Below are 25,449 nucleotides of genomic sequence, written 5' to 3' on the forward strand. Positions count from 1 at the left end.
TTGAATTCAGTTCAATTCAATTCAGTATATTTATATAGCGCTTTTTGCAAATTGAGTTGTCAAAGCAGCTTTACATCTGAATTACAGGCATGATGCCCCCTCAGAGCAAGCCAAAGGTGACAGTGGCAAGAAAAAACTCCCTGACTAGCAGGAAGAAACGCTGAGCAGAATCCGGGTCAGAGGGGGAGCCCATCTGCTTCTGGCTGGGACTGGGTGGACAAATAGAGAAGTAAAGAATTTCCTATGAAGTTCTTAACAGTACTTAAGAATGGTGAAACTTGTAGGTCGTAAGACACAGCAATGTAGGTGCGTAAAACATAATGAATCTTGTAAATCTTAAATCTTAAAAGTTATACAGCAGAATATGCATGGCATGTACTCCTCGAGGGTCCAGTTCTTGGTACATGGAGGGCTCCACAGGAATGACGGCGAGGAAGCTGAGCTGGGGGTCCCGAAGTGGTGCTTGAGTTACAGCTCCAGGCAGGAGCCTGGAGCCGGGTAGGGGAAACAGAATTGAAAAACATAGGTTAGTGGATGATTAGAGTGGCAGGAATGTACAGCAGAGAGGCAGGAGAGGAGGGGCAGGGAAAAAGATGGCAGTGTGCGACAAGGAAAAAACCCTGGCAGGCTAACATTATGGCAGCATACCTAGGGGACGGGAGGCAAGGGACCAGCATAATCATGAGGGCGACCCTAAGGCAGTCAACACCAGATGACGACACAGATATCATGCCATGCATGCAATGACCACTTAGTCCACCAGAGACTCTATGATCCATTACAGCACCAGGCCATGTACCTCAGCTGAAGGATTTACTGTATAGATATGTTTTAAGCCTAGACTTAAGGGTGGAGAGAGAGTCTGCTCCCCGAACCTCGTTGGGTAAGCTGTTGCACAGGAGAGGGGCTCGATAGGAAAAGGCTCTACCACCTGTAGTAGTTTTGCCCACTCTTGGAACAATGAGAAGCCTGGCATTTTGGGAACGAAGGGCTCTTTGTGGAAGGTATGGGTGAAGAAGGTCCTTAAAATAGGGAGGGGCAAGCCCATTTAAAGCCTTAAATGTGAGTAAGAGTATTTTAAAATCAATGTGGTATTTAATGGGTAACCAATGGAGAGAAACTAGAACTGGGGTAATGTGCTCAAAGCATTTAGTTCTAGTTAAGATACGAGCAGCTGCGTTTTGTACCAGCTGAAGGGGTTTTAGTGAGACATTTGCACATCCTGACAAGAGGGCATTACAGTATTCTAATCTGGATGTTAACATGTTTACATGTGTGAATGTGCTTACAGTCTTGTCTCACATCTTGTATGGCAGTTGGTTTAGTTTTAACTAAATTATTAATTTAGTATTAATTAGTATTTTTTTCAATGATCTATATCACTGTTAGGCTCTGTGCTGAAATGACATGTCCCACAAATCCCTGCCTGACAGACGTAACAGGGGCCATAACACAGGGACACAGTGGGGTTTTTTTTTCCCGGTCAAGGGCAACCAGTAGTGATTTCTTTTATTTGTAAGTGAAAGGTGAAATTGGCTTCGGCAGACAATTAAATTACTGCAGTCGTGTTTCAAGTAACCGTGCAACTTCCTTGCAGAAAGGTTGCTGTGGAAACAACGCTTCAAAGTGGCAAGGCCCTTATAAACAAATGCAGCCTGGTGTGTTTTGTGGCAGTATATTCCGCTTTGCAATGCACTGCACCTGTTTGCCCAGACCTGGGTTTGCACACAAAGCATTTACATTTCTGGTGGAGTTATTTTGGGGGGATTATAAGAACTGATGGCAAAAACACATTTGCACACCGTTTGTGTTGTGTGTGTGTGTGTGTGTATGTGCGTGTGTGTGTGCGCTTATGTGTGTATGTGTGCGTGTGTGTGTGTGCTTGTGTGTTACTGAGAATGAGCAGTACAACCATTAAAGTGCTGTCTTGCATAGCATAAAGGACTGTTATTCAAAAACCTACTAAGTCACGAGAAATCCAACTTAAGCCCTCCACTGTGGCCATACAGAATGCCATAGAAAGCATGAGTGTTGCTTTCTTATCCTTTTGCATAGGAAAAGAACATGCGACCGGACAGATCATTTGTCATTCACATTAATGACTTCAATTGCTATGAGATTCAACCAAGCTTGGGAAAATGGGAATCTGAAGACTAAAGTCCAGTCTACAGTGGCAAGAAAAAGTATGTGAACCCTTTGGAATTACCTAGTTTTCTGCATTAATTGGTCATAAAATGTGATCTGATCTACGTCGAAGTCACAAATATAGACAAACAAAACGTGCTTAACCTAATACCACACAAACAATCATAACCTTTCATGTCAGTATTGAACACATCCATTAAACATTCACAGTGCTGGTAGAAAAAGTAAGTGAACCCTTAGGCTAATGACTCCAACAAAAGCTAATTGGAGTCAGGACATGGCAAACCTGGAGTCCAGTCAATGAAATGTGATTTGGAGTGAGGTGTAGAGCGATTTTGACTTATAAAAAACACTCAAACTGAGTTTGCTATTCACAAGAAACATCTGCTGATGTGAACCATGCCTCGCAAAAAAGAGATCTCTGAAGACCTACGATCAAGAATTGTTCATTTGCATAAAACTGGAAGGGGTTACAAAGTAATCTCAAAGTCTTTAGGTATTCACCAGTCCACAGTTGGGCAAATTGTCTACAAATGGAGATGATTCAGTACTGTGGCTACTCTCTCTAGAAGTGGGCGCCCAGCCAAGTTGACTCCAAAGGCACAACGCAGAATGCTCAATGAGGTAAAAAAAAGAACCCTAGAGTAACCGCTAAAGGCTTGAAGGAACCGTTGGAACTGGTTAGCATCTCTGTTCATGAGTCTACCGTACGCAAATCATTGAACAGGCATGGTGTCCATGGCAGGACACCACGGAGGAAGCCGCTGCTTACCAGAAAAAACATCACTGCACGCCTGAAGTTTGCCAAAGAGCACCTTGACACTCCACAATGCTGCTGGGAAAATATTTTGTGGACTGATGAAACTAAGGTTGAGCTGTTCGGGAAGAACACGCAGCGCTATGTATGGCATAAGAAGGGCACTGCATACCAACATGAAAGTACGGTGGAGGGAGCATCATGATTTAGGGCTGCTTTGCTGCCTTGGGCCTGGACAGCTTGCCATCATCGAGGGGAAAATGAATTCCCAAATTTATCAAGGTATCCTACAGGATAATGTCAGGGTGGCTGTCCTCCAGCTGAAGCCCAGTAGAAGTTGGGTGATGCAGCAGGACAATGACCCTAAACATCGAAGTAAATCTACTTCAAAAAAAGAAAATCCACCTTTTGGAGTGGCCCAGTCAGAGCCCAGACCTGAATCCAACAGAGATGCTGTGGGATGACCTCAAGAGAGCCGTTCACACCAGACATCCTAAGAATATGGCTGAGCTGAAGCAGTTCTGTAAGGAAGAATGATCCAGAATTCCTCCTGAACGTTGTGCAGGTCTGATCAGCAGCTACTGGAAGCGCTTGTTTGAGGTTATTGCTGCCAAAGGAGGTTCGACCAGTTATTAAATCCAAGGGTTCACTTTTTCCACCAGCACTGTGAATGTTTAATGGATGTGTTCAATAAAGACATGAAAGATTATAATTGTTTATGTGTTATTAGGTTAAGCACATTTTGTTTGTCTATACTTGGGACTTAGATGTAGATCAGATCACATTTTATGATTAGTTAATGCCGAAAACTAGGTAAGTCCAAAGGGTTCACATACTTTTTCTTGCCATTGTTAAGTCTATGAGTACATACTGATGAAAAATGTTCAGATATTCTCATTTTTAATGCCTGTTGGAATTGGATCTGTTCCCTAAGTTTCATCAAGAAAATGTTTGCATGCTGTTTTATGGTTTTTTTAATGGTACCGTATGTAGTTTAAACAGGACCACCAAAGTTAAGACTTCTGCGTACTTACTTGCATGTGGAAATGAGTAGAGCCTGGATTCAGCCTGTTCAACTGAGGTTGACTCGTAGTTGAAATGTACAAGGACATTTTACAGACCAACTGTATTGTATCATGATCCATTATGATAGTATCACTCCTGACTCATTCAAGTGCTGCCATATGGCATTGTGAGTGTCCATATGCATTTTGTGAAATGGTGCCTGGCGCAGACGGTAATGTAGTTCCTGTTATAGAAGTGTGAAAGGCAGCTGAGTCTGAGAGCATGAATTGAACCCTGCTGTCAAACACAATGCAGCCTGCCCAAAAGTGTCCCGGTGAATGTAGGTCAGCCCGGTTGGCAGTGTTTGACATTGACACAACAAAAATGCACCCATACAGAATGCAGAGTCTGCCTTTTTAACGATGTGTTGCCCTTGCTTTGCGTTTCAGCCCGAAAGCGAGGTGTCCACAACGGCGGAGGACTGCTCATCTGAGGTATTAGCATGTGCGCTGCGAGACAGCAGACCCACGGCCTCATTCACATCACTGTGCCGTACAGATGCCAATTACCACTCTGCAGAACAGGGGTAGCACTATGGTGGTAAATGTAATGCAGTCAATACTGTTTTGTCTTTATGGCCAGCAAAGCTATGGCATGTATTTTATCACAGGGAAAGAACTCGATGATAGAGGGGCTTTTTATATCTGTGAGATCTTAACTAGACAGCTGTGCTGCATAGCCTTTCTTCTGCCTAACTTTGAGCAGGAAGGAGTGAGGCCTTGACAGATAGTTTGTCAGCTGATATAGCACAGTATTCTTCTGATTGCCAGGCACTCCTGTCTGAAAGCCAATGTCAATATCACTGCAGAAATCTGGCCTGGATACCTAAAACAAGGTGTGCTTCACTTCTGATCTCTCTGTGCTACGCCACCCAGATCCTAAGTGGGTTTTGGTCAGAGCTGGCACTAAACACATGCTAAAGTGTTAGCATGTATAGAAAAGGCTCTTTTCTTTTGTTTAACATTACTTCATATAAGAGGGAGTGGGTAAAATGTGGAAGGACAGTGAGGCCTTCTTAAACTGTAAACCTCTGTGACAAACAGTATTGTGAATTAACAGGTAAATGGTCGCCATGAGAGGACAGAGAATGCAAAGGAGTCTTCTAAGGATTTGGTCTGGGTACAGTAAGATGAACCTGTTTGCTTTAGAACCGCTCCTGTTAGCACTTTTACCAGCTGCATTGCATCATCTCTGTGTACTGCTCTGTATGTACTGGGATGCTAAATCTCCCTCTAGTACACTAACCATCTCCTTTAAAAACTTACTTCTGGGACTCCCAATTCTCAGGAATGTCTCATCTGAAGGCAATGGATTGCAAAGCTGTCTGTTCTAACTATACTCACCATTTTCACAGCAGGTGAAGATGCCACTTGACATTTAATAGGTATAAATTATTTGGAAAGCAAAATTTGATCGGGGTGGTGGTGGGTGCGGGATGTACTGAGATGCTAAGCTGTGACAGGTAATAGCTTTTTTTTGGTGGTGGGGGGGGTGAGCTTGTGCAGCAGGCCCCCTGGTTGCAGAAGGCTGGTAATTATGTGTGATTCCACTTAGGAGGAAGATATGTGCACCCCTGGATCTTCTGAGCATCAAGCTCGGGGGTGTCAGGCACGGCTGCAGATTATGGAGGAAGAGCTGGCGGAGAAGAAGCAGACCATAGAGGAATTGAACAAGGAGCTGGCAGAACTGAGGGCCGCCTTTGGGACGGAAGGCGTGCAACAGGTACCCGTCCCCCCTCACCCTCGTCCTCGCCTCAGACGCGGACAGCCCCCTCTGCGTGGCAGGGTGCGCTCTCCACTGCTCTCCAGTGCTCATCTGTAATGGTCTTGTGTTGCTATGCTGTAGTGCAGAGGTTTGTTCTGCCTGTATCTGTGGAATTCTGATTCTCAGTTAACCCACTGCTAGCTGGATCTGATAGAGTAGCTACTTTAGGTTCGGTATGCATAATGGGTCGGTGTATGTTTGTTTTCTCCAGTCACTGTTGGCTCTGGCAATTTTATACCCTGAAAATTTTGTGTCCATTTAAAATGTGATTTGGAAACTTGTTTTATATGACAACTTTAATTAATTTCAGATTGTCTGTACCCCCCCCCCCTCCAAAAAATTCAGATTATTGTCATATTAAAAGGACATTAATAATTGAACATGTTATCACTTACCTTTAAGATTATGGCCTAATCTCCAACAGCTCACTGCAGGTGTAAAGAAAGGATTGATGCACACGGTGGAGTTGCATTTGGATGCTGTACAAGCATGTTTGTTGACATTTGTCTTATAGAATGATTACTTGATTGTTAAAGTTTCAGTATTGATTTATCTTGTCCCATTGTTGGTTCGGTGTTAATTCGTAGTAAAGCCAGGTTACACAAACATGGTGTATGTGTGTCTGCGGACTGGTCCGTCACTTACGCTCAGAAGAGCCTGAAACGTGGATCTAATAAAGTGGCTCTGCCGTCTGCAGCTGCAGGACTTTGAAGCCGCCATTAAGCAGCGGGATGGCATCATCACCCAGCTGACTGCCAACCTACAGCAGGCACGCCATGAGAAGGATGAGGTCATGAAGGAGTTCCTGGAAATGACTGAGCAGAGTCAGAAACTGCAGATCCAGTTCCAACAGGTAGCATGCACCGTTAACATTTTATATTCCCAAACAGAACTTGAAAAAATGTATGTGTAAGAAAAGATGTATTCAAAATGTATTTTCAGCTGACCTCAAAATGTAGAGTATCATTCGAAGTCTGATGGTGTGCGCAAGCTATTGCTTTCCCTTCTGTTAGCAGTTAAAAGGATCCCTCCATCCCTGCGCACATTATTCTGTACTGACCAGCTCATTATGTGCTCTGTATCGGCTGCTCTGTGTGTTTCGCTGCATTTTCTCATGTTAAATTCCTGTGCTGCCTCATTGTCATTGTTTCGAACAGAATGATCTGCTACACATAAAAGACAAACTAGGCATATCTAGGCATACGGCATTTCTGATACCATGTATGAATGTATCTGTAAGCACCTGTGTGTATTACCATATCCTGCATTAAGAGGCATTCTGTCCCTCCTTTATCTTGGGTGTAGTTGTTTTGTAGCGGTGGAGGTTCTGTAGCTCTCGTGAATTGTCTCCACAGCTGCAGGCAGGAGAGTCCCTGAGGAACAGCAGCCATAGCAGCACAGCGGCAGACCTCCTGCAGGCCAAGCAGCACATCCTCAGCTACCAGCAGCAGCTGGAGGAGAGAGATGCCGAGGTGAAATGCTACCAGGAGAAGACTGACGACCACCTGTTACAAATTAGCCAGCTGCAGCACAGTCTCAGCCAGTCTGAAACGGTGAGTGAGATGGTCATTAATTGTTTGGAAGAAGTTGGCAATTGGCAGAAGCACCCGCACGAAGTCCAATTAAATTAAAATAAAACACATTTTTTTGTTTTTCCAGAATGGAAGAACACAAGAAGAGTCATTTGCAAAAAGGTTGAATGAGAAAGATGCATTGATCGTGGAGCAGGAGACGACGATGGTTGGCCTCAAACGCTCACTGGATCAGCTCAAAGAGGAGCTGGCCATGTCAGACAAGTCACTGAATGATCTGAAAGCGGAAATCGCTGAGAAAAACCAGGAGCTGGAGAGCTGTCAGGCCAAGCTGGCCGTTTCACGGCAGAAGGAGAGGCAGTCGTCAAGCGAGATCCAGCAGCTGATGGGCACAGTGGAGGACCTGCAGAGGCGGAGCCACAGCGGCAGCTGGGCAGAGAGTGAGAGGGCCCAGTGCACAGAGGTGGACTTCAAGTGGAAGATGGAGCAGCTCAGGGCTGGGCTGGATGAGATGTACGGCCAGCAGATTGTGCAGATGAAGCAGGAGCTCTGTGCCCTGCACTCTGCCGAGACGGACAGACTGAAAGAGCTGCACAGATCAGAGCTCACCCTGGCTGCAGCTCGGGCCTCAGAGAAGTCCAGTCAGCTTGACGCGCTACACATAAACGTCTCTGAGCTGCGGCTGCTGCTGGAAGAGGCTCAGACACAGAGGGAGAGGGTGAGACAGGACCTGGCGCAGGTGTCAGATGAAAAATTGAGCCTGCAGCGTCAGGTGGAGGACCTGCTGCAACAGCTGCGGTCGGAGAGGGGCAGAGCCGGAAGGTCCTCCCAGAGCATATCCCAACAGGAGCTGCAGCAGAGCCAGATTAGGAAGTTGCAGGAAATCATCTGCGACCTGGAAGCTCAGCTGGCTGCCACTCGGGAGGCCAACAGAGAGCTGGAGACCAAGCATGAGTCTGAGGTTACCAACTACCAGATCAAACTGGACATGCTGGAGCGTGAGAAGGATGCAGTGTTGGACAGGATGGCCGAGTCTCAGGAGGCTGAGCTGGAAAGGCTGCGGACGCATCTGCTATTCAGCCATGAGGAGGAGCTCGCCAAGCTCAGAGAGGACCTGCAGAGGGAGAACTTGCTCAGCATGGAGAGCCTCAGAGAAGAGCTGGCACTGAGGCATGAGCAAGTCCTTGAAAGCCTGCAGAAGGGGCTGGAGGGGCAGCTTCAGGTGGCCCAGAGGGAGAAGGAGAGTTTGGCTACAGAAAGAGATGTACTGGTACATGAAATTACTGTGTTGAGAGAAGACTTGAACCAGTCAGTGGAAAGCTCCAAATCACAAAACTTATCTGCACCACTGAAGGAGCTTCAGCTAGAAACGGAGAAGCTGGGAAAAGGGGAGAGCAAAAAGAGGACACTGGAAAAAGACATTCAAGAGCTGCTAAGAAAAAACGAACTGCTGGAGAAGGAGGTCAAGGAGAAAGAGGAGAGCTGGGAGCACAAAAGGAAGGAGTTGGAGTTTGAGAATATTTATCTTAAAGAAGCCAACAAAGCCTTGGAGGAAGAAATGAAGTCCATGACTGTGCCTGAGAAGGTGGTGACCTTGGGAGCATGGCAGAGCATTGAGGCCCTCACTGGAGAAAATCAACAGCTGAGCAGGCAGCTGTTCCAGTTGAAAGAGGAGATCGAGAAGCAGAAAAACACTTTTTCTTTCGCTGAGAAAAACTTTGAGGTGAATTATCAAGAGCTGAAGGATGAATTCACGTGCCTTGTTAACATTAAAGGAGAACTGGAGGAAAAACTGCTGAAGGTAACCGTGGACTATGAAACCAAACTGAGCAGCCTTCAGTTGCACATTGGGAGGCTTGAAGAGAGGAGGAGAAAAGACCTGCATGAAGATGATGGCAAAGCAGGGAAAATGGTGGAGGATTTTATAGAAGGGGGAGAGTTAATTGGAAAGGACACAATGAAACTGATGGAGAAACTGGAGATGGCTGAGAGGGAAAAGAGCGGGCTGGCGCTGAGACTCTCTGAAGTTTCAGAGCAATTGATGTTGAAAGAGAGTCAAGTGGAGCACCTGGAGGGTGAGCTGAAGCAGGCAGAGCTGGAGAAGCAGGCAATGGAGGCCAGGAATAGGGAGCTGGAGGGATGGTGCATGGCCGTCTCAGCCAGCGGCGGTGGTGTGGCAAGCCTTGGCTCCTACTCCATTCAGGATTACCAGCGACAGATCCAGTTGTCGCAGGGGATGGTGTCAGCACTTCAGTCCTCACTGCAGACTGCCGAGCGGGAGCGTGACAGTATCCAGCAGCAGCTCGCCACCCTGGCTCAGCCTGCCGAGAGGACACTGGACAGGGGGGGCGGGAGGTGGCTGGGCTCGGTGGAGCTGCCGGGAAGAGAGCAAGGGGGGAAGGAGGAGGAGGGGGCCGCAGAGTGGGAGAGGAGCACGCCTCGCTCCCCCCAACCCAAGCAGATGCAGCCCGCCACACGCAAACAGGTAGGCAAGCTGCCTCGCATGCCGTTCACTGCAGGCATATTCTGCAGTCTCCTGAGCTCTGGCGCTGCTGCAGCGGGGGCAGCTGTTCGCCTTTTTTAAGCAAGGAAATTAGACAGCAACATTTAAACTGAGGAATTAAAAGTTAAAAGGTTTCAACGAGGCAGTGGTATGTCCTTCAGCGTGCGTCATTTTGAACTGTTGATTAGTCATGGAGCACACATCAAAGAATCAGGTACTGATTTACCTTGCCTAACGTAAATGTCGATGTGATGCTGTGGGTTATGTCTGCCTGCTCTGTATAGTATGGATTTTTTTTGATTAAATAGAAGAATGCCTTTTCTCTTTCCTTAGTCAGAAACCTATAGTAAGCTGTATGATTTTTGCAATTGGCTTCAGATTGAATTATGTATTCCTCTAGCAGTCATTTGACTTGATCACAGATTGCCTGAGTAGCAGACTTTGAGTTCTTGGCTGATTGGAAATGCACTATGGAGGCAGAAGCTCGTCAGAGCACCTCAGGTGAAATTGGTCTTGTACATCTGTGTGGATTGAGGGCCAGTGATGGCACTTAGCATGAGGCAACGGTGAAAGGCAGTGTGTGTGATTGATGAAGAGTGCCCAGTACGTGTGGGGAGCTGATTACACATCCTCTTAGCGCCTCTGTTTTTAATGTGCTATGCGTGCATAAGGATAATATCAATCAATATTGTATGACTATGTCTCCTGTGATCACTGGACTTATCTGGGGGAAAAAGGGAAAACTGTTTACTATGAATATTCATTTTCCAAATGATTTGTCTCTTTAAAATACAGTATAGTTTTTTCTGTTCTGCAGAAAATAATTCTGTTAAGGTGGGAAGCCATTTTGTGGTGCCTGTCGTTGTGCACGCAATCTCATATAACCATATAAATGTGCTCCCAGTCAAGTAGCGTCGCTATGTGTGAGCTGTATTCCATACTGAGGTGTGATCAGGTGCAGTTTTCAGCCATTGCTGTTCTTTGAAGTTGTCCTTCTCATTGCTGCGTGTTGCGCTTGCTGCGTTTTAATGGTAGCTTTTTTGTAGGTTGAAAATGTGAGGGGTTGTGGGCTGGAATGTGAGTCTGACCCAGTCATGGGCCAGAGAGGCATGGATCACATACAACAGGTAAACACGCCTCTGACATGCCTCTTCTCAGTTGCTTTTCTAGCCTGCTTGACACTCCAATATTATGCAAAGGTCACTCAACAGGCTTTGTGGGTCTGTACTGTTATGATGCAATCCTTGCTGTTCATTTCTGACAAATCTCTGAATTTTTCTCTGCTGCAGTGTAACATGGTTTACTTGTTTCTAAACGTGATATTATTTGAAATTAAAACTAATTCATCATCATGCAGTTAAAGCCGAGTGAAGGTGGTGATTGCCAGCACAGAGGTTCTCCCAGCACTGTCCTAATGCGCAAGACTGCTCTCTCTCTCTTGCTCTCTCTCCAGGGAGAGTTCAGGCTGCAAATGGAGGCCCAGCGCATCAGCCTGTCCCAGATCTACTCTGCGCAGCTGGAGCTGCTGAGGGACAGCCAGCGGGCAGAGACGGACGCATGTCTGCGCAAGCTGGAGCAGGAGCTCCGCTCCTCGCATGCACAGGAGCTGCAGAGCTTGCGTGACCGGCACCAGCAGGAGCTCTGCAACTTGAAAGGGCAGCACTCAGGTGAGGGAGGGTGGCGGCACAAAGCCTCACTCCCTTTGTGATCCATCATTCATGCCGCCATTGCCTGCCTGCTCTTTCCCCTATGGTCGCCTCACCCTCTCATTGGTCTGCTCTCTCCCCCTATGGTGGCCTTCCCCCTCTTTGGCATTCCTTCTACTCCATGGCCGTTTCCCTTTCCCTTTCCTTTTCGCTTTCCCTTTTGTTAGGTTCTACTTTGTGGAATGGACAGTGTGATGAATAAGATGAGACCAGTCTTGCAGAGACAAGGTTTATTCCCCAGGAGTCAAAGTTATGCACGCAAACAGTGCCCGAAAATAAGAAGAACATGCGGGACTCTAACCCACAGGAGGGGACTCTAACCCCTCCAGACAGACAAACAAATAATAATAATAAGAAAAACCATTGGGATTCGAACCCAGACTTAACCTGTGGGACTCTAACCCACAGGTGGGGATTCTAACCCCTCAAGACAGACAAACACATAACAGAACCTGTGGGACTGTAACCCACAGGCGGGGACCTCTAACTACTGGAGAATAAACCTGGCCTCACAACAATTTGGAAGTTTAGTTGTTCCACCAATGCGAACTAGGTGCTAGGTCTGTGTTGATGCTAGTGCCACTTTGGAGTTGGTTCAACTTCCAAACCTTCTAAGAACCGGCTTGCTTTTCCATGGGCAAGAGAGTCATGTCATTACGTCACTGTATACGTCTGTATACGTCCTGCTAGCGCCAAGCTAGCAGTGGTGGCTGGTGAGCTGGAAACAGGGAAGCCCAAACACTACCTTTAAATCTATCATTACTTTCAAACTGTTCCCCTTTATCCTCCTTGATTAACAATAAAACAAATAATTCACAGAAGAATCGACACCGATCGCGTAAATAGAGTAAATGATGATGCTTGCGAAACAGCGCAGATTGTCTGTAGTTTGTGTGCTTGCGAAAGCTACATCGTGAGATTGTTTAATTAACAAGAATACAGACGGTATGCGCTGTTTCGCGAGCATAATCATTTATTTACGATTGGTGTCTTACTTGCCACTTAATTATTCAAATTGCCATCCTTTTTAATTAAACAGTCTCATGCTGTAGCTTTAGCAATAGCACACACATTTCAGACAATCTGCGGTGTTTTGTGAGCATAGTGTTTTGCTAGCTTGCAGCTGCCAGTGCAAGCTAGCCGGAACAAATAACAAAAACAAGAAAACAGTGCTTTAAAAAACAAACTTGTCCGCTACACTTTATACAATGTTAGTCTTTTGTGAAGACAAATGTTAAGTGACATTGTTAGTTGAGCCAATGGCAAGGTTAGAAAGTAGCATGCTAACATTAGCTACTGTTACCAAGGTTACGGTAGCTGGCTAGCTAGCTGTTGGTCCGCTAACATTACCAAGCAAGCATAGCTGCTAATTTCTCACATCAATGATACAAACGTCAAATGTAACATTGATATGAGAAATTAGTAGCTCGCTAAACAGCTACGAAATACATAGCTGGCTGGCAACAAGGAAAAACAATTGAAAAATGAAACTGGTTTTTCTTTTTCTTCTTTTTAGGCAGACTAGATGCTACACTAGGTCTGGTTTTAAAAAAAATGGCTGTCACAAAGTTTTAGTTGGTCGTATTGGTCACAATAATCCCACCCCCAGCCCCTGATGTAGTGAGTCTTTGTTCTAGACCAGCAAAGTGTTGGTGCTGCTCTCGAACCAGTTTTCCTGGCTGAGAGCCAGTTCTTTGGCTGTCAAAACGTGAAGAACTGGTTTGAGATTAGGCACCGGCTCTGAACCGGTCCTCAAACTGCCTCAATCGTGCAGCTATGCACTTTGCAGCCTACGTGTATTCTCCCCTTGACTTAAGTCTATGATTTGCACGCCATGAAGGCAGTTACGCGCTTCGGGGGAGCAACCCCAAAATCTGGGAGTTTCTTATGTAAACACTATTTACGTGTATTCTGCCCTTGATTTGATGCGCTTTTCAGCTATGCGCTTCTGAGGGCTGTAGTAAGTCAAGCGCCACTACCAGGGCGAAACACGATATTGCCTTTTAAGTCAGCGGTAGGCCTACTTTTAACATTATTATACATGTACATATAAAGTTCAAAATTTGCGATATTTGTGTCATTATTTTTAACCTACAATAACATTTCTTGTCACCCAATATTACATTGTTAAACAGAAAAAAACATTTTACATCACATGGTATTGTGAACAAACCTGGTAAATAATTAGTTCAATTAGAATAAAACAGAAATATCAGTTAAGATGAGTATAAATAGCAGAGCGTTACCCATCCATTAATCAATTTAGCTAATAGTACTTTGGAAGAGTCATGATGAGTGATTACTAGTGAATTTTTAATAACAAGCTACTCAGCATGATTTCAAGCATGGACATTGGAACATGCATTTTGTTGCACCTTCCTCAATAGTGCGTTTTTATTAACCCATCGCGCGTATGGTCACAACGGTGTGATTAGCCGTTAGCGCGTATGTTAAAACCGGTGCGATTAGACAACTAGATTGGAAAAATTCTAGCAAATTTTAGCTTTGATGAAACAGTGATTTAACATTAAAAAATATTGCAAATGCTAACTGAAAACTATGAAAAGCTAAATAATGCTAATGAAAACATAATAAACCATGTAACATAGTCTAACATGCGTGCCATATAGCATAAAAAATAAGTTACGTGTGAAAGGGTTAATGAATCTCCACACATCAAACATGTCTTTATACATAGGCCCAACACATGTGTTGCTTGGTATATTTACTTTATTTTTTGGGTTTATGTCATACATAGAAACAAATGCTTTCCTTTGAGGCGATTTGTAATATAGCTCTCTCTTTGCATTTATTTTCAAAATCAGAGTCTGGTTTATGGTTTGAATGGATTTCAGTGGCATTCACATGGTAAATGCTTAAGTCCATGTGCCACGTTTTCCTGACAGCCAAAATAAACGAGGTTGTGACTCAGTCTACTTCTATTTTAAATAATCCACTCCTCTTTAATGAGCCTGCCTTCATTCTGAAGTTAAGCGCTGTGGGCGTGATCGGAGCGCGTAGAGGAGAATACACGTAACAGAAATGTGGGTAACTGGAGGCACGCAAAAGAGGACTTGCTCGCGAATGGGAGAATACCGAATACCCCCTTACTTGCTATACGGACTGGGTCACAGAAAGACTGGGCTGGATAGAATGGCGGATAATACTAATAAGAGGATGACTGATAGGAACGTTGCCTACCACTTTTTAAGGGTGCCCGATCCTCCTCCCCCAATCCAGGGGTCCAGATCTCCGATCCTCTTGTCATATATCCTGGACAGCCCCCAGATGTTAGGTTCTGCCTTGTGGAAAGGGCAGTGTGATGAATGAGAAGACCAGTCTTGCAGAGACAAGGTTTATTCCCTAGGGGCCAAAGTTACGCACGCAAGCAGTGCCCGAACTGAGGCTGCCTAGGCTCAGATGAGCACTCACAGAAAAACCTAGGTGTGATTAGGCCACACCTCAACAGTTGTTGATTGGGTTGAGACAGAGGCAGTGGATTACAGGCATTGATGTGTTGATGATCCTTTGTTCTGTGTCAATTCGCACAGATGATTTGGTGCCATCTGCCTTGGTATGGTAGTGACGCTTTGACCTGGGACAGTTCCTGTGGATAATTCGATTAATACAATGTAGATTCTAACACTTTCCTCCTCCATGGCCTGCTCTCTCTTCCCTATCAACTACTGTGGTTTTCACTTCAAAAAGCCACAGGCCATGCCTACCTTTAATTGGATAGCACTGTTATTCTTTTATGTGCTATTAATTCACTGCATGGATCATATGGACTTATGACACGTTGCCATGCAACAGCGAGGTTGCCTTTATGAAGAGCAGATTGTAACTTAGCGGTGGCACAATGAACGAACACACAGGAGGAGCGCTGACTTAAACTCTTATCAGAGGGGTGTTTTGGAAAGTTCTGTAACAGTGACATTTGTTAAAGTATAAAACTACAGTTCTTACTACAGTTCTGCAAATTTATGTGAGATGACCAAGTCCATCTTCTCCCACGATCAGCAGTAGTGGATGCAGGTGGATAGTCTAGTAGCTCTCTCACTACTCTGAGACCACCACCACACATAGCACTGGAACTGTGTGAGGTTAACTGGCAGGATTCAGCCATCCCAGAAGCTTGTGGATCTCTGGGATTTTTCTTTGATCTTAAAAATACCTACATAGTTTATACAACATTAATTTGTACAAGTTCAGCATTTTAAGGGAACACACTAACATGTCAAATCACGGTAAGAGGCACACAGTCATAAATCATCCTCTGTACTGAGCAGCATGGCTTTTGTCATTAGGTAACTTTTCCAGCAGTTGTCTCTCTAGATACTCTTTTCCTGTCCAAGGCCAATATGGCTGTCCCTTAAGCTTTCCTCAGCTCTCCTCAGTATTCAGGCTCCAGAGCCCAAAGCTGGTGCTGTTTCTTTTAACAGCCTCTCAGACAGAAATACCTGCATGACATACTCCTGTTCGATTGACCAATTCTGATTGATCTCCATGGCAGTGTAAACAGGGATGGGGCTCTGCTGTGAATATTACATTAAATGGCAGTATTACTCCATAGGTTACTTTGAATTTTTATGCTTCCCTGCAGTGTTGCCGCAGGGTATGTAACAGAAGATAAGATGCATTTATATGTAACATGTAAGTAGATGATCGGGTATTTAACTTAAATTGCGTGCAGTGCTGTAAAGTGGAAACTTCAAACATTTTTGTTGTTCTTATGCGGAGAAATAAGCAGCCATTCAGAGGTAAACATCAGGGTTATGCAAGCAGAAATAGGAAGCCCCTCACCATAGGCCAGAATAGCCTAAGAGAGTACAGATACACCACAGAATCACCTCTGTTTCTGTCTGGGTCAGCTCCATTCCTATTAACACTGTAAATTGCATGAGGGTAGGCCTCGTTATGAAATGTCATACCACTCTGAACGTGTGTGTGTGTGTGTGTGTGTGTGTGTGTGTGTGTGTGTGATGCTGACTGTTGAATTATGAGCTTTGATTTTGGAGGTGTTGTACATGAGGTTTGTTTTATATGGCTTTGAGTCAGACTGTTTATCCATTTTGCTCCATTTCACTCCATTGAGCTTTGTTTTTTTCATGAACATATTGTTAATCCAGACTTTCTTTTCCTGAATGTTCTACATGGAGAAGACTCCAGATCCTCAAGGTACCAGAATGTAATCCAAATGGTGTCTGAAGAATGCAGTCAGCTCTTCATGGTAAAAGTATCTGTTGAATATATTACAGACACCAAACTAATAAATATATGGAGGTTTTATAGCTCAGACCGATACATTGATTCATTTGATGGGACAAACTGGGGAAAAAATTCTTAATGCAGAAACATAATTACTGAAGAAGTGGGTTTTGTGCCTAACTGAACGTTAGGTGTATTTCTGTTCATCTTACCTTCCTTTGTTAGGCAGCATTTGTCATTGATGAAGGCAAACTTCTTATGTGACTATGGGGGAGAAAGCAAGACTCAGTTGACAGTAGCAAAGACCAGTGGCGAGATTGAATAGAGACCTTTTGCAGCAAAACATGCATGTTGTGGAGAAATGCTGCATTTAAATAACTGGAAATTATTTTTAATATGATGTACACATGTGGCTATCTTTTGTTACTGTAACTGGCTCACTGTAGCACATTCTAAAAATATTATATGGCATAGTCCTTTTTTCAACGTATGTAGCTATATAAATTAGAAAATAATGACAGTTGCTTAGTTCCCTGGCCACTGAATGAACTGAAAAATAACTGCAGTTGGATAATCTGAATTATTTTAGAACAGATATAATCTGGATAGAAGATGCTAATTGGATTTAAAAAAAAAAAGCTTTTGAATTAATCAGTGAATCAATGTTGAATTAGGATCCAATGGTTTGAAAACTGTCCATTAGAAAATGCTAATACGATTATGAAGATACAGTGACTTGTGTGTAAACAGTAAGTCATGTATATCGCAGATTTAGGGTTCTGGGAGAGTCAAACACCATTTGCTAAAATATGTTGAGGAACGTCAAGGACAACGTACCATGTTTTGCTTACATCTGGGCATAAACTGCACTTAGTAAGGTCCTGTGCTAAGCAATGCTAGTTAACCTTTTACAGTTTTTTATGCTTTGTATTTTCTCAAGGAAATGAATAGTATTTTGTAGTGTAATGTGCTTTGCCTTGTTTGTCCTTTGATTTATGGACAGTAGTCATTTTCCCTGTCTGCAGCACAAATGTGCTCTCCATGACATTTCAGCCTGGTCTCTTAATTGCATCTAACAATACTTGTGAAGCGCTCAAACATTTTTAGAGCTTGTATTTTGTTCTGTTTTCAGTCGTTTGCAAAAATTCTTGGAGAGGATTATTTGGAACTGCTCCAGCACAAAGAATTGGAGGAGGAGACAAATTTGGGTATCTTCAGTGATGTCACAAAGGAGAATATCAAAGATCCAAGATCACTGCTTCATGTAGCAAAGGGTACTTCACAGTCTTAATTCCATATAATTTGAATATGTTTCACTCAAAGTGTTACTTTATTTGATGAAGGTTAAACATTGTCTTTTCTCATTTTTCCACTAGCTCTGTATGCAGACTTACAGTTTTTAAAGGAAAGGATTGTGCAGGAATGCAATCGCCTTCAAGACCTTCAGTCCTTACTGAATGCTGACCGTAACAAGGTAGCCATAAAAATCATCTACAGTCTTCAGAAACAATTTTGTTGTCTCACTACAGGTTCACAGTTTATACTTCTGAGTTTTTACACTTTTGTGGATTTCTTAGTGGTCTCAGCATCACCCAAGTGTGAAAAAAACTGTCCAAAACAATGCATTGGGGCAGCTGAGTCCTCATTTTGGGGGCAAGGTGATGGACAGGTTGCTGTGCTTGCAGCTGGTGCTGCTGCAGGAGGCCTATGATGAGCTGAAGTCCGCCAGCGAGGAGGAGACCACCCGTCTGCGCAGCATGATTGACAGCTCTCCGTCCAGACCCCAGGATCTCAGTGGTATTTTTTCCATTACTCTCCTCATGTCTTTGTGCTCTGCAGAGGTTTCATTTGCTGCACAATCTTCCGCAGGACAACCAAAATATAGATTGGGGTACTACGTTCCTTATTATACTGGAACATGTGCACATCGTAGCTCCCCAGGGTCTCTCAGGCTGCTGTTTACCTAATGCCACACTACTTGGTATTTATGTGCATGTATTGCTGTCATCCACAGTCCATTATGAATTAATCCCCTGAAATGGGGAGATGAGTTGTAGTGGTTGACAGTGGCACTTTAAAGCTGATCCGTTTTGACTAGATTATTACTGATGTGTTGTGGGTATTGTGATCTAGAGACAGTGTGATATATGGGAGTGTATGTACTTGACTTCCCTTAGTTTTCTAGGCTGTCTCATCTCACCTGAGCACAAGTTAACTTTTAGTGGTGTTTGAATGGTGGTGTGCTCAAACTCACTGGGAGTGTTAGCCTGGTCTGACAATATTGCTCTGGGTGGAGACACTTCTGTTTTCCTGTGCTGGACGGTTCTCTGGATAAGAGCGGCTGCTAAATGAATATGATGTAATGAAATGTAATGTGTGTGGTTATGTCCTGATGGCCCCTTAGGCCTGCAGGAGATGGAGAGACTGAAGGCTGAGTTCCAGCAGCAGCAGGCCAGGTTGGAGCAGCAGCACAGCCAGGAGATGCAGCATATGCGGGCCCACTACGAGCAGCAGGCCAAGGATTCTGAGCAGCGCTATGCAGCTGAGCTCATCCTGCTGCAGCAGCGCCTCCAGGAGCTCATGGTCTCTGAGTACCTCAGCAGGTAGATTACACAGATTACATCTGAGAAGCTGTGACAGAGTGTCCTGGGCCATATCAGAGAGGTAGCCACAGAATATCCCGGGCCACATCAGAGAGGCAGTCGCAGTGTTTTCTGGCCCAGGGGGTACAGAGCTGAACTTGACGAAATGACTTGTGCTTTCCCTACAAGACCCACTACTCAGTTACCACTCTGCAAGCGCAGGCATTTGTGTTCTCGAATCTAGCAAGAACTTTTTAAATTCTTGCTGCAGGACACATTAAATTTGCTTTCACTCACCAACATTATTATGGTTAACAGCTGTAATGCACAGCTGAATGCACCACCTGACCTAGTTTTACATGCATATGTAATGAACATTAGCTTTAAAATGAAGATTCCAGTCTCTGGTGTAGACATGGAGGCAGAGGAGGCACATTGATCAGTGTAAGTTAGTAGAATATGGCCTGCGGTGTGATTAGAATAACTGTGGTGGAGACGGGTGAGAAAGTGAGATTTTATTACCTCCGGGAGTTGCTTAAACATTAATGAGGATCCTGCTCATGTTCTTTCTGCTTTGTGTCCTCGTGAAAGAGAGCATGAGGACACCATGGAGCCCAGTGACCTGATACCACTGTGCAGGGAAACACGAGAGCCGCAGCCATTCACACAGTCTAATTGGAAAAGCATTAGTAGACTCATTACTGATTTTAAGTAGATTTCAATTACATTATTTGGCCACTTCTTCAACAGTAGGACTTATACTATATTTGACACATTACTGTATTGCCATTTGCTAAAATAGCTGTGAAAGCTGGTATGTGAGCAGCTTAAATCCAGGCAGTTGGTGGTATTTATATTATACTTTCCACATTAGTCATTCACTGAAAATGATTGCTCCAAGGGCTGGGGTATATAGACTAATGTATTTTTATAGCCATCATATTGTGTCATATGCTGTTCTCTGTACTGAAGTACGTTAATCTACAAGTGCATTTGAAATGCTTTGAAGTAGTTCCACTCATGCAGTCAATGTTAAGTATTTAAGGGCTGCAAAAGCCTTTGCAGTATAGGTTAGTAGGTTAGTGATGGCCAAATTCTGTATATAGTTCCCAAAGATGGACTCATTGTGAGGAATGGGGGAGTTTCTTGTCTTGGTAGGTAATTGATCATCTCGGTGATATAGTATGCTCCTCTCATTATTGTCAAATGCAAATGGAAATAATTAGATAGATCACACTTAAGATGTTGGCTATTTCCACTTTAGTATTGGCACACAGTAGGGCTCTTGATTGGTCTGCTTTTTCAAAATAGTTGCCATCGATGACAAGTATGTACCTTATTTTGTTTAAGTACAAAAAAATGTCAAAAATATGTGTTTGGGTGAGTACACCCATGGTGTACACCATGCTGGGTATGGATACAGTGGCTCCTTATAATGTGAAGGATGAGAGCGCCAGCTGCTGGTGAGGAGTTATCACAGTTTGCTATTGCTCATTGCTTTCAGTGGCCTGAGTCCATAGTTATAAAGCCTTTGCAGATGTTCACTCCATAATAACTGCAATGACTGACAGGCCCAAATCCACCTTAATGGCACCATAATGAAGAGGAAAAAAAATCATTTGTGATTGATGAAGTTATGCAGATATTTTAGCAGGGCTCAAAAATGCATACATTTAAATGTATATATACTTTAATATAATACCTATACCATTTTTACTGGAATGCAACATTCTTTTCAGTAAATCAGTAACTGTAATTCCGGTTATGAATCTCGTTTAGGGGCACAGTAGCAGTAGTCCACATTGAGGTCACTCAGCCTTTGGTTTTCAGCACATTTATCACAAACATATTGTTATTATGCTGTATATGTATTCATACCATAACAATTTTTTATATACATGTATATAGATTAATGTCATATGTTTATATTTTGTATGTATACACGTGCTTATTTTGTAAATGTACACAAATAAATAGTGTAAATAGAGTATTTTTGATGACAAAATGAAAATCTAAGTGAAAAAGGCAAGGCAACAAAAAAGCGAGTGAGAAATAAAATGGAAAGTGAAATGGTCTGCATCTGATTGCATCTGATTTTTCATAATGGCATTAATCACGTGTGCAGAATGGGAAATGGAATACCGTTATTGGAGCTATGTGGAAGTGCAGCGCTTTCTGGTGTGGTCATTTTCACTTTGCTGTTTTCCTTCTCAGTTTGGCACAGCAGAGCTGCCATATAGACTGTTCGTTTGATTCCACAAATTTATATGGTCAATAAAAAAATGTCACATGTATTCCTGCATGATGTGATTAGTGAAGGTGACCTAATTCTGACCTGTCTTTCAGGCTTCCAAGTGAATCACTGTTCTCTGAACAGAGGGAAGAAGACAGTGAGGAATTTAAGGTTTGCATTTAATTTTTTTTCTTTTCAGCATGTTAATAAATACATTTTACTGTGTTCTTTAACACACAGTGCATTGAACTGGAGCTTTTGAAGTGAAATGCTCATTTAAATAATGTGACTCAATGAGCTGTCCCAGGGAGAGGGAAGGCAGCCCATGGCTACTTCGTGCCCCAGATCTCCCATGGTGCATGGGGAGGAGGAGGGCATGTTAGAGTGGATTTGACGATGGAAGAAACTAGGCACAATTATGTAATGCACGCGTGGCTGTAGTTACTAACCGCATGAAAGGCCAATTTTCATTGCGTGAGTGAGCCAGTCGATTTTAATACATACACCCCTTGCATCTCCACTGGACAGCCTGTGTCTAGCTGCAGTTGGCTCCAGGAGTGAGTGGGGGAGAGGGGGCAAGAGCAGGAGAGACAGGCTGTACACTCAGACAGGGGCTTTTTTCATTATGAAGAGCTGCTTAATTAGGGGGTATTTCTCTGTGCATCTGTCTCAGAAAGACACAGAGGAGAATTGGTGCTCTTGTTAGAGGGCAATGTGTGAATAGGCCCTAAGAGAGAGGGGAACTGAATGCTGCAAATGTTTATCCCTCCTCCTGTCCCCAGCTGGAGGACGCAGGCGTGGACACGGAGCTGAAGCAGCTGGCAGAGTCGGCGGGGCTAGCCCAGGAGCTGCAGGCCCTGCACAGGGCGCTGTATAAGAAGTACCTAGAGGAGGTGTCGGCCCTAAAGGAGCAGCACTGCAGGGAGCTGCAGCGGTTAGAGGAGCAACTCAGCCAGGAGACACAAGCGCCTAAACCGCACTGTGAGAGCATCAACGGCGGAGTGCGCTCCATCGAGGGGCGGGACCCCCTCCCACTCATCCACGCTCTGGAGAAGCAGCACAAGGAGAAAGTGGAGGAGGAGATTGCTAAGGTACCTCTCTGGTTTGCCACATGCTGCATGCATGGCTTAATCTTCTACTGGCAGGATCGAGCAGGTAGCCACTCATTCAGTCTGTTCAGTTTATTTCGCAGATGCTTTTATCCAAAGTGACTGTGCTAGCAGTGAATACCAATCCTGCCCCATCACACCAGCAGCACTTTGCTTGCTTCTATCAGAAATGTCCAGTTCTTAATGCATTGACACTTGGTGCATTTCCACCAAGCAGTACGGTACAGTTCAGTTTGTTACGTCACGGTTTGGTACGGTAAACCCTGGTATGGCTTGTCTCCACTGCCAGCCGTACCCTACTTAATAGGCGGGACGTATGCTGGATGGCGATTGCTGTGTCAGCTAGGTAAGTAATGTGACATCATAAAAGCGTGCGAAGAACGCAACACAGCAGAGACGGTTGATGAACTAGTAAACAACAATGGAGGATTTCATTTTCCCTCCTGGGTCGACCATGTATAGGGCTGCACGATATAGCCATTGCGATGTATCACACAGCTATTTTTAGCGCAATAACAGCTATTCCCGGTATGTGGCGTTAGGTTTTTTCCCCGTATGTTTTTCAGTGGCGGCGGGTGAGCTGGAAACAGGGGAAGCGGAAACACTACCTTTAAATCTATCATTACTTTCAACCTGTTCCCCTTTATCCTCCTTGATTAACAATGAAACAAATAATTCACAGAATAATTGACACCAATTGTAAATACAGTAAATGATTACGCTCGTGAAACAGCGCAGATTGTCTGTAGTTTGTGTGCTTGCGAAAGCTACAACGTGAGATTAATTAACAAGGATGGCATTTATCGATGTAAATTACGTTAAATGCTCATGACACATCACAGCTTTTGTGAGGTCTGTGTTCTAAATGCTATTGTTCATTGCACTCAACCTAACCTGAAAGTTTATTCTCAGTAATTTAAATCGATTTAACTAAATTTAGCTCCGTTTTGTAATTTGAGTTTTTTAACACAAGAAAGCTATAATGTGAAATCTCATGTTGTCGCTTTCGCAAGCACACAAACTACAGACAGTTATCGCTGTTTCGCAAGCATAATCATTTATTTTCGATTGGTGTCAATTATTCTGTGAATTATTTGTTTTATTGTTAATCAAGGAAGATAAAGGGGAACAGGCTGGAAGTAATGATAGATTTAGCTGTGCGATACATCACGATGGCTATATCGTGCAGCCCTACCATGTAACACAGCTTCGTTTTGCGCACAGACTGTATTTGAGGTCAGAGCAGTAGAGAAAACTCTCTCTCTCTCGCAGTGTATTTAAAAATGGTGCCTTTTGTGTTTGTATTCACGTTGTCGCATGGAAGTGACGACTCTCTGTCGACCAATCAACGGACGGCAGTGGGTGTAGCTCCATCCTTTACAAACCGTACCACCATGCTTGGTACCCCAACAGAAGGGTGCTAAAAACCAATATGGTATGGTACGCTTATTTTGGTACGGTTCGCAACTTTTGATGATGGAAACACAAATAATTGCGTACCATACTGTACCAAACTGTGCTGTACTGCTTGGTGGAAACGGGCTAACTGTGTTACTCAAAACACCGTTTTACACTGTTGAATGCGTGCTTCCTGCATATGTATTTGTTTGTCAAATCCTTATGCCATTTTCAGGTTATAGTGCAGATGTCTGTCGAATTTGCCCAGCAGTCTGAACTTGCAAGACTTGCCAAGCAGGCCCGGGAGATGACATCAGCAATGCAGACCCAGGCTGATGACCTGGGGGGTGTATCTGTGCTGGGAGTGGAGGAGAGAGAGAGGGGCTTAGTGGCAGAGAAGGAGAGGCTGGAGAGAGAGCTGAAAGAAAGAACTGCAGAAATCCTCTCACTCAGAGAACAGCTCTACCAGGCTGGAGCCCCTCCAGGGTCTCTCTGTCAGGTCCCAGGGCACGCTGAGGGCTCTGCATTGGTGGGATCACTGCAACGACCAAGCATTACCCCAGGACTGACTGAGGTAAGCACCGAGCATCACAGGGTTACTACAGGACAGATTATAGTAAGAATTGAGCACTACAGGGTTATTGAAGGACAGATTATGGAAAACACTGAGCATCACATGATTTAGTTCCCTTGTAAAGGTGAAAAGCAGATTTGTCAGTGAGCAATGTGCACTGTGCCCTCCATCTAGCACCCACATTAGTGTGTTTGATAAACATGTATCACTTCACAGCAACTAACAGTCCTAGTCATAGTCATACCAGCATTGTTCCAGAAATTGCACAGTGTAGGTGAAAGATTTGGGGATAGATTTGTGAAAATGTTGCAGTGGATTTGGCATGATACTGAAGCCATAATGATCACTGTAATATGTGTGCTTTGTGTGTGGTTAGAGGGTGGCTGGGCCGAAGTACTGTTTGGAAGGAGATGAGGAGAAAGTGAAAAGGGAGAGTGTCTTACTGTGGGGACGAGTTCCTGAAATGCAAAGCAGTAGCATGCAAACCGAGCAGGTAACCTGACCCCCTGCAAGCCATGCCTCTCCTTTTTAGGAATGGACTTTGGGCATCTTTGTTATATATCGTCTTTTTGTCATGCTTGTTGATTGGTTGTTCCTGGTATGAATTTGATATCTTAATGAGTAGAGTGTGTGTTTACTTTCCAATAGGTGGAGAAGGTCTCCACTGTAGCCACTCACAGGCACACCTGTTGCCATAGCAGCACACAGAAGGCAATGTTTCGGTTTGTGTGGCTATGGGCAGTGCTAGTCTCATTTGAATGTGCTTTTATTAAAGACAGTGCAGTCCACTAACTTGAGGTACAGGTGCTGTTTCTTACAAACTTTGTTGTCCTGAGGGCGAGCAGAATGACTGGACTTCTGTCTGTTTTTTCC

General features: G+C 44.1%; 1 protein-coding gene across 8 annotated transcripts in view; it reads left to right on the plus strand.

Moving 5' to 3' along the window:
* akap9 (A kinase (PRKA) anchor protein 9) overlaps positions 1 to 25,449 on the plus strand; it is a 110,745-nt gene that overhangs the window by 31,766 nt on the left and 53,530 nt on the right. For 6 of the 8 annotated variants that reach the window (XM_036555448.1, XM_036555449.1, XM_036555450.1 and 3 more), the window contains 17 exons: positions 4,357 to 4,401; positions 5,027 to 5,086; positions 5,522 to 5,689; positions 6,429 to 6,584; positions 7,087 to 7,284; positions 7,391 to 9,748; positions 10,813 to 10,893; positions 11,220 to 11,433; positions 16,635 to 16,702; positions 17,813 to 17,954; positions 18,057 to 18,154; positions 18,366 to 18,477; positions 19,085 to 19,283; positions 21,609 to 21,666; positions 22,278 to 22,586; positions 24,238 to 24,576; positions 24,953 to 25,069. In XM_036555448.1, coding sequence (XP_036411341.1) covers positions 4,357 to 4,401; positions 5,027 to 5,086; positions 5,522 to 5,689; positions 6,429 to 6,584; positions 7,087 to 7,284; positions 7,391 to 9,748; positions 10,813 to 10,893; positions 11,220 to 11,433; positions 16,635 to 16,702; positions 17,813 to 17,954; positions 18,057 to 18,154; positions 18,366 to 18,477; positions 19,085 to 19,283; positions 21,609 to 21,666; positions 22,278 to 22,586; positions 24,238 to 24,576; positions 24,953 to 25,069 — 4,722 coding nt within the window. The remainder of the gene's footprint in view (positions 1 to 4,356; positions 4,402 to 5,026; positions 5,087 to 5,521; positions 5,690 to 6,428; positions 6,585 to 7,086; positions 7,285 to 7,390; positions 9,749 to 10,812; positions 10,894 to 11,219; positions 11,434 to 16,634; positions 16,703 to 17,812; positions 17,955 to 18,056; positions 18,155 to 18,365; positions 18,478 to 19,084; positions 19,284 to 21,608; positions 21,667 to 22,277; positions 22,587 to 24,237; positions 24,577 to 24,952; positions 25,070 to 25,449) is intronic. The other 2 variants (XM_036555453.1, XM_036555452.1) reach the window with 2 other exon arrangements.

This window comes from Megalops cyprinoides, chromosome 21, assembly GCF_013368585.1.
Source record: "Megalops cyprinoides isolate fMegCyp1 chromosome 21, fMegCyp1.pri, whole genome shotgun sequence".
Classification (NCBI taxonomy): domain Eukaryota; kingdom Metazoa; phylum Chordata; class Actinopteri; order Elopiformes; family Megalopidae; genus Megalops; species Megalops cyprinoides.